The sequence below is a fragment of the Lolium rigidum genome, chromosome 4 (assembly GCF_022539505.1).
Source record: "Lolium rigidum isolate FL_2022 chromosome 4, APGP_CSIRO_Lrig_0.1, whole genome shotgun sequence".
NCBI classification, from domain to species: domain Eukaryota; kingdom Viridiplantae; phylum Streptophyta; class Magnoliopsida; order Poales; family Poaceae; genus Lolium; species Lolium rigidum.
Window position 1 is genome coordinate 178,637,264 of NC_061511.1, and position 11,312 is coordinate 178,648,575.

Below are 11,312 nucleotides of genomic sequence, written 5' to 3' on the forward strand. Positions count from 1 at the left end.
CGTGCCAACGAGAGGACAATAGGTAGACCTATTATTCGTAGCCGTGTGTTGGATTAAACATCAATTCCGCTTTATTGTCATGTAATTAGCATCACTGACCAACCCTTAGTGTGAGCAAAAGTAATGACACTAGACTGCCTATTGGCGCACATAAGAACAAGATTTGCCAAGTGGCACATGTGGTGAGCAACCCAAATTTTACGAAAAGAAAAAGGTGACAAATAACAGGATTGGCCAAGTTAATATTATTAGAGAATGGAGTAAAGGCAAAATTTGGATAGAGGAAAAGGCTAGGAGAATGAGAGGGACGTATGTGCAAAAATATAAAGGAGATGTGCCAATCAGCTCCCACGAGAATCCTGATCCACTTGAAAACAAATCCAGTTTATTTGGGTGCGTGGAGAAACCAAGAAGCGAAAATCGGCACCGTTCCCGTCGCCGCCTCGTCGCCTCCGTCGCCCGCCCGCCCCTCTTTTGCTGCAGCCGCGCCCACCACCACTCTCCTCTCCCACTAGCTAGGGTTTTCGGTTTCTAGAACCTCCGCCCCATGCAAGCCCCGCCGCTCGCCGCGCTCGCCGGAGGCGCCTGGGCCTCCCATCGCCCTGCCATACTGGCGGCGCCGGCGAGCCTCCGCCGTTCCAGGCGCGGGGCCCTCCGCCTGCCCGCGTGGAGGGCGGCAGGAGGCGGCCGAGCCCCGCGGGTCCCGGCCAAGGGCGCCGTCCTCGCCTCCGACATGGGCGCCGAGGAGGTCGTGGGGCCCTCGCCCCTGCTCGACGCGCGAAGCGAGCAAGGTCTGCTTCTTCTTCCAAATGCACCTATTCAGCCCCGTAGAAGAGTCAACCCAGAAATCTCATCTCATTCGTTCATTCATTCATATGATATACCATCAGTCGCATGTGGTGTGCAGAGCTGGTTCTACGTATCAGAAAGGAAGTGGAGAAAGGGAAGCTGCCTGCTGATGTCGCCCACAACTTTGAAAACCTGTTCTACAATTACAAGAATGCGGTAAGTATGCAGATACTCCTGTTTGCTGCAATCAGATCATTCTTGGCTGTCCCATGATGTCAGTGCCTTTTCAGGTCCTCAAAAATGGAGATCCAAATGCACATCAGATCATCCTTTCCAACATGATGGATTTATTTGAACGCGTTCTGTTGGATGAAGAGGTCCCACCTTCTATGCCCGCTACGTTCTCAATTTTGCGCTCACATTTTCTCTTATGCTCCAAAGCGCCCATTTACTCCAAACTTTACCTTTCTTGCAGAATCAATTTACATTTCAACCTTATCACAAGGCCATCAGAGAACCATTTGACTATTACACTTTTGGTCAGAACTACATTAGGCCGCTGGTAGATTTTAGGTAACGAGAAATCTGACCTGAGAACATCTAGGATTGCACTTCTTATCTTCTGTGTAAACTGGAATATACAGCACACGACATATGTCTCATCAGACTTATTTGTTATAATTGCTTGCTGCTTTCATGTTGCACATATTAATCTCGTTTGTCATATCTTCCGTGTAAACTGGAATAGCGTCTCTTTCGTATGAACATCTACTGTCAAAGGCCCTTTAATTATTTTTATATTCATAGCATGCACATTTCACAGTTTTGTCGCACAAATACATATTGAATATTGATGAATTACAATGAAAATTCTAAATGCTTCATGCACATATTTCCATCAAGGTGTTAGGAATTTATATTGAAGATAATAATTAATAAATCAATTTGTTAGATCCTAATGGATAGTATCTGACCTACAATCTCCACTTTTGCAAAGATATGTCTGTCCATTCTCTTGCAGCAAGTAGTTAATTTATTTTTGACTAATGATTTACTCAGAATTTATCTTCCATCAACATAACAGGGTATTTGTTAACATACCTAGGTTTAGTTTATACCATCAGGTCTCACAAGGCTTCGACACTCATATGTATTTTTTTTTAGCGTATCATTTTGGTTTCCTAATCTCCTAACATTGTCAATATCTATGCTCAGGAACTCTTACGTTGGCAACATTTCTGTTTTCAGTGATATGGAGAAGAAGCTCCAGCTGGTAACTCTTCTAACCTTCATTTTGTTTTTCCATGACATGTCGATTACTAGCTTCGTTGGGCGCCAAACCTTAATAATAATGTTCTAATAGACACGAGCCATTGTGGTATTTTGACAAAAAAAGAAGAAGAATACAATCCATCATTATGCATTGATAACCCAACAGCAACATACCAGTAGTGTAGCAGACTCCAAAGGTCACAATAGGGTTGAGAGAGATGTTTGCTCATTTGGTGGAATAGAATAATGTGACTAAGTTTGCACATAGAGGAATCATGAACCAATCCTTAAATCCTGCAGAAAGTATTCTAGAGTGATGTTAGCACACGACATCCCCTAACACCATATAATTATGTATCTGACTTGCTTATGTTACTCTTTTGATCCAGAATGTTATAAATTGTCTACAATCCAAACCATTTTCTGAAAATATTTGATGTCATTGTAGGGTCATAATGTTGTTCTGATGTCTAACCATCAGACAGAGGCAGATCCAGCAGTTATAGCCTTGTCACTTGAAAGAAGCAATCCGTGGATTAGCGAGAACATAGTGAGTTCTTTGAACATATTATCAGTTTTCTTGTGAATCAACATAAGCTAACCACATTAGCATCAAAACCATCTGCTATAGGTTTATGTTGCTGGGGATAGGGTTCTTACTGATCCTCTTTGCAAGCCATTTAGCATGGGAAGGTCTTATTCTCCACCCTGGAAGTTTATATGATAATGCTGCATTGTGGATTCTGATTTCTCTTAATCCTATTACCGAAAACATCAGTTTGTCACCTAAGCATTTTTTCTTAACAGAAATCTTCTTTGTGTGTATTCAAAAAAGCATATGAATGATTTTCCTGAGCTAATTGAGATGAAGAGGAGGGCAAACACTCGAAGTCTTAAGGAAATGGCTTTGCTTTTACGGTACTCGTCCCATGCAACAGTTTGATATTTCTGATCCTATTTCCTTATCAATAGTTGATGCAACTGACAGATATGTTAAACCATGGTTGGTACTACTAGTTGGTGACAGTTGAAACACATGATACAATTGTTGGTTTTAATCTAGTCCTAGCACAGTGAAGGTTGTTCACTGGCATTGCACTCCAAGGCAAACAGATTTAAAGAGATGGCCACATTGGTTCATAAGCAATGTCTATCTTTTCGTGTTTACCATCATGAAAGATGAAACTGGCTTTTGCTCTCTTTTAAGGCGAAGATACGCTACCGTGCAATCGCTTGTTGCATCAGATGATAATGCTTATCTTTTATGATATTATGTAGTGGCGGTTCACATATAATTTGGATAGCTCCGAGTGGTGGTAGAGACCGTCCAGACCCTTTGACTGGAGAATGGCACCCGGTATGTTCTCTTCCCTTTCTTGTCTATATGATTTGGGTTCTTATCAACGTTGTCATGTTTACTGAGGTCTCTCTAAATGATTGTGCACATTTTTGTCAATCTAATGACTAATAACATTATAAAATGTCATCTCACGAAGGGAATGAGATGGTACCATGACAAAACTGCAACAGTGCTATTGATTTTGTATTAGTTCCCCTTACGTTTACCTTGCCTGCTACTTACAAAAACAAGGGCAGGCGCCATTTGATGCATCTGCAGTGGATAATATGAGGAGGCTTCTTGAGCACTCGGGCGTTCCCGGGCACATATATCCACTATCGTTGCTATGCTATGAGATTATGCCTCCACCACAACAGGTATGATTACTAGCCACATCTCACCGGTTATATTCTTGCCAGACAACCTCTTTGAATTTTCTTTTTAATTGAATAGATTGAGAAAGAGATTGGTGAGCAAAGAGTTATATCCTTCCATGGGGTAGGCTTATCAGCAGCTGAAGAAATAAAGTATGGGGATGTTACTGCTCAGACTCAGAATGCTGACGAGGTTTGTATACTTTCATGTTGAACTTTTGTGTAGTCTTTGTTTTTTTTGACGGTAGGATTATTGAACAGCCGAAAATCTTGTACAGTTGTCATAGCCTCAAAGCTGTGTATTATGTATCCTTTATTTTTTGTCTTCACTGAGGTAGGGGGTTGTTGGGCAGTCTCTATCCAACATTCAGCTAATAGTGTTAGATTACTTTCAATGGCTATGATTGTCTTTGTACGAACTACAGCTTAAATCTAGATTAGGTGCTGAACCATTGTCAAAATTATATGTAGTCTATGTCGTCACTATTCATCAACAGTTGATCCTTTTATATTGAAGTCTTAGAGTGAAATAGACAAATTGGTGCATCTATCTTCCTTAGTTAAGGTATGAAACTTATGAAACCTTTAAGTTGTTACTCCCGCCGTTCCATAATTCCTGTCGTGGTTTTAGTTTGATTGAGTATTTAGAAATTGTTGCACTCAAGACGTATCATTGTCCTTATAAGTTTTGTTATGTCATTTTCATCGTCCTTATAACTTTTTGAAGTTATTTTCAGATTTTGCTATTTTTATTTACATATTGCACCTTGTGTTTTTGGTTAGCTGTTCTTTTGTTCTGTTGAAAATAATGTTAGATTGAATTTATGAAATACAGGCCAGGAAGAAATTCTCAGAGACTTTGTACAACTCAGTTGTTGATCAGTATAATGTGCTCAAGTCTGCTATCTTTAGAGATCATGCAGCAGCTTCGTCAAACCCTGCCATCTCACTCTCACAACCATGGCGATGAAACATAGCTTACTCAGGTTTGTTCTGCGCTGACCTGTTTGTCTTTCCCTTCTATTTACTGGTCGCATCAAGCATGCACACATGGACACCCTGCCACTATTTTTTCTAGTTTGACATACACGAGATAGGTTGGTTTTAAGTGCAACTGCACTTGGACCTGCATATGTAGATTCCGGTGAGTTGTATCTATACCACTTGATCAGAAAACACTAAATTTAGCTTGTAAATGCTGTAGCAGCTTCACTTGGGCAGGTTGCATTAGAAATCAGAATTACTGTTTGTATCTACGAGGTAGTTTTTCCAATGGACGTGCATGTAAGCACACTGGGATGTCATATTTTTGTACAATACCTCTCATTTTTTTCAACTTAAGTACGATACCTCTTGTTGCAAGCTACCACTGCAAGAAATAACTTATTGTTGTTATTAATTGATCAGTATGTCCATAGGAAGCAACCGTTTCCATTCCTCATTTACCGGCTCATGTTATTTTCCGTTCCAAAGATGATTTATCAGTTCTTTGATGGATTGCATAATAAATTTGCGACTCTTGTAATTTCCAGGACTGGATTTCTCAATGGAGTTACCTTCATTTCTTTCCAAATAGAGCAGATGAACTGCCATAGTGCAACTTTGCAGGTTTTAGCCGCAAGGCTTCTTACGCTTTGATGTCATCACCCTTACTAATCATGGAGGCCAGATCTCTGCAGATCCTGTAAGTTCTCAGAGTTGTAGGATTTTTTTACCATATGGTGCTGCACGGTGTTTATGTTCTGATAAGGACTGTGGGACTGTTGCCAGGTCTAAATATGATTTTGCATAGCGGAACCCAGCGGCAGATGGTGCATGTGTTCATCATTTGTGAACAAATACTGCTTGCATCAGTTGGCCGTCCTTTGGGCCTGATCTGTGCACCAATGCGAATTGGAACCTGGATTGTGTCGGCGGCGCTGCAGCCCGGCATGTGGATTTTTTTTTTCGTGTTACAAGTTAACCTGTTTTACTTTTGCCGTGTGTACATATTTGATTCTTTTGCTCCAAAATGTGGAGATAAAGTGTACACTGTTGTCTCTCTTAATTAATCCTGCCAACTGGTTTTTTGCTCTCGTTGAGGTTCCTTGGATATAGCTTGTGCTGAATGTACTTAAGTCGTGATAGGCATGTGAGACTTCTCTACAAAGACAAGCTTGTGAAAGATGACGGTATGGAAACAATCTTGGGATGATGGGGACAGTAGGCAAAATATACAGCGATGTGGACAAAAAGACTAGTCATAGCATTTGTATGCGCGTGCGGTGCGTGTTGAAATTTATATGGGGGAAGGCGCAACGTTCTCGGTCGTAGGCTCGGAACTGAATCTCAGGCTCCTGAAAATTCCAACCATCTAGAGTCAGACCACAGAAAGGTTTTAGGCAAAAGCATGGTCGTGTTACGGCCCTAGAGGTTGCTCTCATAGGCTGACGAAACGACCACCACCGGGATGGCTACCAAAAGATTATCCTGACCTGATGCTTATTATGCCCGTCTAACTGGAATTCCATAATTCTTATCTTTTTTCCAAAGAAAAGGAAGGAAGGAAGGAAGGCGAAAAGTAGACGAGAGCAGAAAAGGAAGGAAAGGGGAGGGATTTGGAATCCATCCATTCTTCATCAAACCCTTCCGCAGCCGCAGCAGAGGAGTCACCTGGCCGGACCTCGTGCGCTGTTGGGCGGCGCGCGGCTGAGCCTGAGCCGGGGAAGGAAGAAGAGGAAGCCCAACCGCCGCCGTCGGCGCTTGGAAACAAGGTGAGCCCCGATCCGCCATCCACCGCCATCGTCATCGCTAGGGGTTCGGAACAAGGGTTTCGCTCCCTTCCTGGCGCCGCAGATTAGAGATTCTGTTGCCCCCTTCTCCATCTGCTTGCTCTACTTGCTGCTACTGCCGCCGCCGCCGCCGCCGCCGCGGCTACTCTTCTTCTCGTGCTGCTACTAACATTCTTGTTGATGCTTCTTGTGCATCCAGGTACTCGAATTAGAATATCGCACCCAATTCCATGTCCAACTGAAATCACCGTAATCCCACAGCACGCGGTTAAGCCATCGCCCACCCCCAATTCCTCGTTTCTTTTCTCTCCAACTTGTCAACTTGTGGCGTGTTCCCTTAATTTAATCGCACAAAAAAAATCTAATGAATTGGTTAATTTTTTGTCAACTCATTACTTATGCAGCAATCCATCTCCCCGATGCTTTATCGGTTCATCTTCACCAGCAAGAAATAGTCTTGCAAGTTGCATTGCCTCCTCTCCTTTTCAAACATTAATCCCCTGGTGTTGTATTACAAGGATCAATCATAATAGTTTCTGTGAGATGCACTCAGCACTCAAGATGACAAGTACAAGCTTCTAAAAGAAGCAGATGAGTCAACTTCGAATAACCTCCTACATGCATGGCTGCATCTCTCTAGGAATGCCCTCCCGCTCTCTATTTTTGTCCACTACTTTTATTTTCCCAGCTGCTTAGATCTCCCTCCCTGACTTCCTCGTGGCTACCAAATCGCAATTTCTGTTTTCAATTGGTTCTGTACTAGCCAGTTTGATTTCAGCACGTCAAAAACTGGCAGCCAGACGCCAGCGGGTCCGACGCCAGCACAGTTTACATCATTAGCCATGACCAAGGACCAAACCTCTAGTTCAAATTAATGAGTAGGATGGTTTCCATGGTTTGGTTGAAACCAATCTGTGAACACCCCTAGTGTTCTAACATAGCCCTTTACTTGCCTGCAGAATCCAGCCGAGTTTCGACTGTCAAATCGCTCTTACAAGATGAGCGACAATCTGATGGACAAGGTCAATGCCTTGGGCGAGCGCCTCAAGATAAGCGGGGCAGAGGTTAGCCGCAAGATGTCCACTGGCGTCACCAGCATGAGTTTCAAGATGAAGGAGTTTTTCCAAGGCCAGAACATGGCGGACAAGATTGTCGACGAAGCCACGACGGAGACCATGGATGGCCCGGATTGGGCTACCAATCTTGAGATCTGCGATATGGCCAACACCGAGAAGGTCAACAGTGTTGAGCTGATCCGTGCCATCAAGAGGCGAATCATGTTGAAGAGCCCAAGGGTGCAGTACTTAGCTCTTGTCCTGCTCGAGACCATTGTCAAGAACTGCGAGAAGGCTTTCTCTGAGATTGCTGCTGAGAGGGTCCTTGATGAGATGGTCAGACTTATTGATGATCCACAGACTATAGTCAACAACAGAAACAAGGCTCTTATGCTTATTGAAGCATGGGGAGAGTCGGGAGATGAACTCCGCTACCTTCCGGTGTATGAAGAAACTTACAAGGTACGTACAAAGTAATTCTTTGTGCTTAAATTGGCTTAGTGCAATTTAACCTGAACACCTTGCTTTACTTATCTGCCTAGAATCTGAGAAAGCTAATATTTTATTCCTTTGACAGTTGGTGGACTTGAGATATAAAATTACTTATGTTAATTGGAGGGATAATTAAGATGTACATTCATAAATCATAACCATTCCTTCAGCGCAGTTTATACTGCATCCATAGCCCAGTGTTGTGCCTGAAAAAATCATTAATTCTGTCCAACCAGCATTTTTAAGCATGTAGATTTCAGTTAACATTTGGTTTTCATTGCAGAGCTTAAGATCTAGGGGAATTCGCTTCCCAGGACGTGATGACGAGAGCCTTGCACCAATATTTACTCCTCCCCGTTCAGTACCTGCAGCTGAACCATATTCTGATGCAGCACAGGATGGGTATCAAGAAATTCCAGAGGAAAGTTTTGCTCCGGTTCGTGCTGCCCCTTCTGTGCAAGTCGACGAGGCCTTTGAGGTGGCTCGTAATAGTCTTGAGCTTCTTTCCACAGTGCTATCTTCCTCTCCACAAAGTGAGGCTCTAGAGGTCAGTCTGTGCTCTTCCCTGCCATTTAAATCCTCCTGCTTAGGTGATAAGTTCATGTTGTTCAGTGTGCAGTCTGCGATGTAGGCATCTCAAAGATCAGGGTTGAAGTTTTGTTGTCTTCATGCAGGATTATATGTTAAGGGAACTATATATCGATTGCTAGCATTTGTTATTTTAGGATGTTTCTAGTAACAATTACACTGGCCAGTCATCCTGTTATCCCTTATTTCCTGATCACAGCTCCGGTGCAAAGCAGCATCTGAAATCCAGTAATTAACTGACAGTTAGTGAATAACTATGTATAAGAAGTACATCTCTATTTGATATCAAATTGACTACATCTCTATTTGGTATCAAATTGGTACTTTGCTACCATCACCTCTGCGTTCTGATTGCACCTCACATTGATGCAGGATGACCTGACTACCACCCTAGTCCAGCAATGCCAACAGTGTCAATACACAATCCAGAGAATCGTCGAGACAGCAGGGGATAACGAGGCTCAGCTCTTCGAGGCACTGAGCATCCACGATGAACTCCAAAAGGTTCTTTCCAAGTATGAAGAGCTCAAGGCGCCTGTAGTCGCGGAGCCTGAGCCAGAACCAGCGATGATTCCGGTCACCGTGGAGCCTGAGGAATCCCCCCGCGCCCCTGCGAGGAAATCAGCTGGGTCCGGAGATCGGTCTGGCGGTGAGGACTTGCTTCAGGACCTCGACGACATGATCTTTGGTAAGAAAGGCGGCACCTCGTCCCAGCAGGACAGGACTCCCAGGAAGGAGCAGAAGGACGATTTCATCGGTCTCTGATCACTGGGTATATGTTTACTCGGCCGGAACTTGTTATATATATACAGGTGTTGCGTCGTCAGTGTACTTCCAAATCATGTTACAGGTTTGTGCTTGCAGATGTGTGATGTGCGCATCTTTCTTCTCCTGTATCCGGGGGCTTCGGGTTAGTTTATCTGCGACATGGGCAGTTGCTTTGCTGTACAGTAGTAGATGTAATCATGCGACAGACTTGATTTCTAACTTACCCTGGCACATGGCATACACCTTTTCTTTTGTGATGCTTGGCAAAGGATTTGGATGCGAGACTGCTCTCATGCATAGGCATCAGGGTATGTTACATATATGCAGATCTAGAAATTCTGTTGCGCTAGTTTTCTTGTTTTACTGCATCGATCCTCGTTTACATACTCTTGTGTGCTATATGGTACATTTTTTTATTTTTTGCAGCGCAGACGATTTCTCCCCATTCATCCCTCGGCTCCTAAATTGATCTGGAATTGCTAGCCTTCTGCATCTCTTGCTTGCGCTGAAGGATTTACTCCCAGTGTTCTCACTTCTTAGAAATTACATCCCTTTCTCCCAGATGAAGGTGGGCACAACTGCACAAGCCATGTGCGGAAGCGTGGAGAACAAACGTAGAAGTCTAGAGGAGGGCCAAATCGACGCCTAGCTTTCCGAAGAAATTTAAGGCGATTTTTGATAGTTTTGAAAGAGAATGTCAACATGGAATTAATAGACGGAGACATGGGAAAGGTTTGACGGTTGCTATCGGTGACAGGTAGCAAGTTGATCAAAATTAGTGACGACCTTAATTGATCAAGTTAATGGGAGTGGCGCACCAAGAAACGAACCGGATCATCCAGCCTGCAATTTTGCACTAAAGCCTTAGCAGATTAGCTAGCTGTCTGGTCCTTCTTCATCTTCAATCACTTTACTCAATAATCCAGTACTATTCGAGGCGCGATTCAGCCGAAGCAAGCCAACACTCAACATCAAAGGCACGCACGCACGCACAATCCTATGTGTTCCTGCCGGCCGATCGATTAATTTCTCGTGATCTTGTCACCATGTCGCTCAGTCGCTCCCCTATATCTGAGGTTGGCCAGGCCAGAGACACCGTTTGCATTCGAATGCGTGAAATGAAAGATCTTTTCTTTTCTGCGAATAACTGAATGGCGGGTTTTGACTTGCTGATTTGCATAATGCATGAACATGTGGGCTGGCGGAAATTCAGAGGATGAATTAACCAGGTCAATGCATATCTACATATAACGAAATTAATCAACTCTACCCTCAATGCATATATATATGTAACCTATGCCACCTGACCACCTCCCTCTCAGCATCATGAGGAGGCCGTCAGGCTAAACCCGCACAAAAATATACGATGTTGCCTACATAAACCAGTAGCACAGTGCTCCTTACTGTCGACCTAGCATCGACTCCGCTTCACAGTTCACGTACATCGCCTGTGCAAGTCCGCTTTAATCGCTTCTAACAACCTAGCTGCAGTAGACATACACAGCTTACTATCTGTCTAGGATGTTGTGTCGTCATTGTGTCTTCTCTTTTCCCCATGCCTCTCACCCTACAGAAACCCACTGCAGCATAGCTTTGGTATGTAGAATGGAGAAGGATGGGATCATGAGGAGGGAGGTCGAATGAGCTGAATGGGGCGTCTAAGAGTTTGAGCGTAAACCTTGACTTATATGGGTCCCTGTGAAAAAGAAAAAAGAGTTATATGGGCGAGAGCATGAAGAGAATTCGAGGATATGACTGAGTGGTGTGTGTTCTTTTAAGTTCTTTCTTGTGGATCGATGCGGGTTGTATGATTAAACTTTAAACCACAAGAGTTCTAGTTTGCGGTGAGCGTGTGGAATAAATG

General features: G+C 43.5%; 2 protein-coding genes across 3 annotated transcripts; both read left to right on the top strand.

Moving 5' to 3' along the window:
* Positions 1–532: 532 nt before the first annotated feature.
* On the top strand, positions 533–5,849 carry LOC124706447 (glycerol-3-phosphate acyltransferase, chloroplastic). Of its 2 annotated transcripts, none has more exons than XM_047238113.1 (14): positions 533–791; positions 908–1,005; positions 1,080–1,166; positions 1,265–1,362; positions 2,005–2,062; positions 2,510–2,611; positions 2,693–2,754; positions 2,869–2,979; positions 3,340–3,418; positions 3,658–3,777; positions 3,854–3,967; positions 4,610–4,760; positions 5,307–5,458; positions 5,545–5,849. In XM_047238113.1, the coding sequence occupies exons 1-12, from the start codon at positions 548–550 to the stop codon at positions 4,742–4,744; spliced, it is 1,308 nt and encodes a 435-aa protein (XP_047094069.1). In that variant the 5' UTR covers positions 533–547; the 3' UTR covers positions 4,745–4,760; positions 5,307–5,458; positions 5,545–5,849. The 2 variants fall into 2 exon arrangements, with proteins under 2 accessions (XP_047094069.1, XP_047094070.1); XM_047238114.1 differs by having other exon boundaries at positions 5,567–5,849.
* A 1,636-nt stretch (positions 5,850–7,485) lies between these two features.
* Positions 7,486–9,700, top strand: LOC124706448 (TOM1-like protein 1). Its single transcript, XM_047238115.1, has 3 exons — positions 7,486–8,062; positions 8,376–8,639; positions 9,053–9,700. Exons 1-3 carry the CDS (start codon positions 7,544–7,546, stop codon positions 9,443–9,445), a joined length of 1,176 nt encoding a protein of 391 aa, XP_047094071.1. The 5' UTR covers positions 7,486–7,543; the 3' UTR covers positions 9,446–9,700.
* Positions 9,701–11,312: the final 1,612 nt, after the last annotated feature.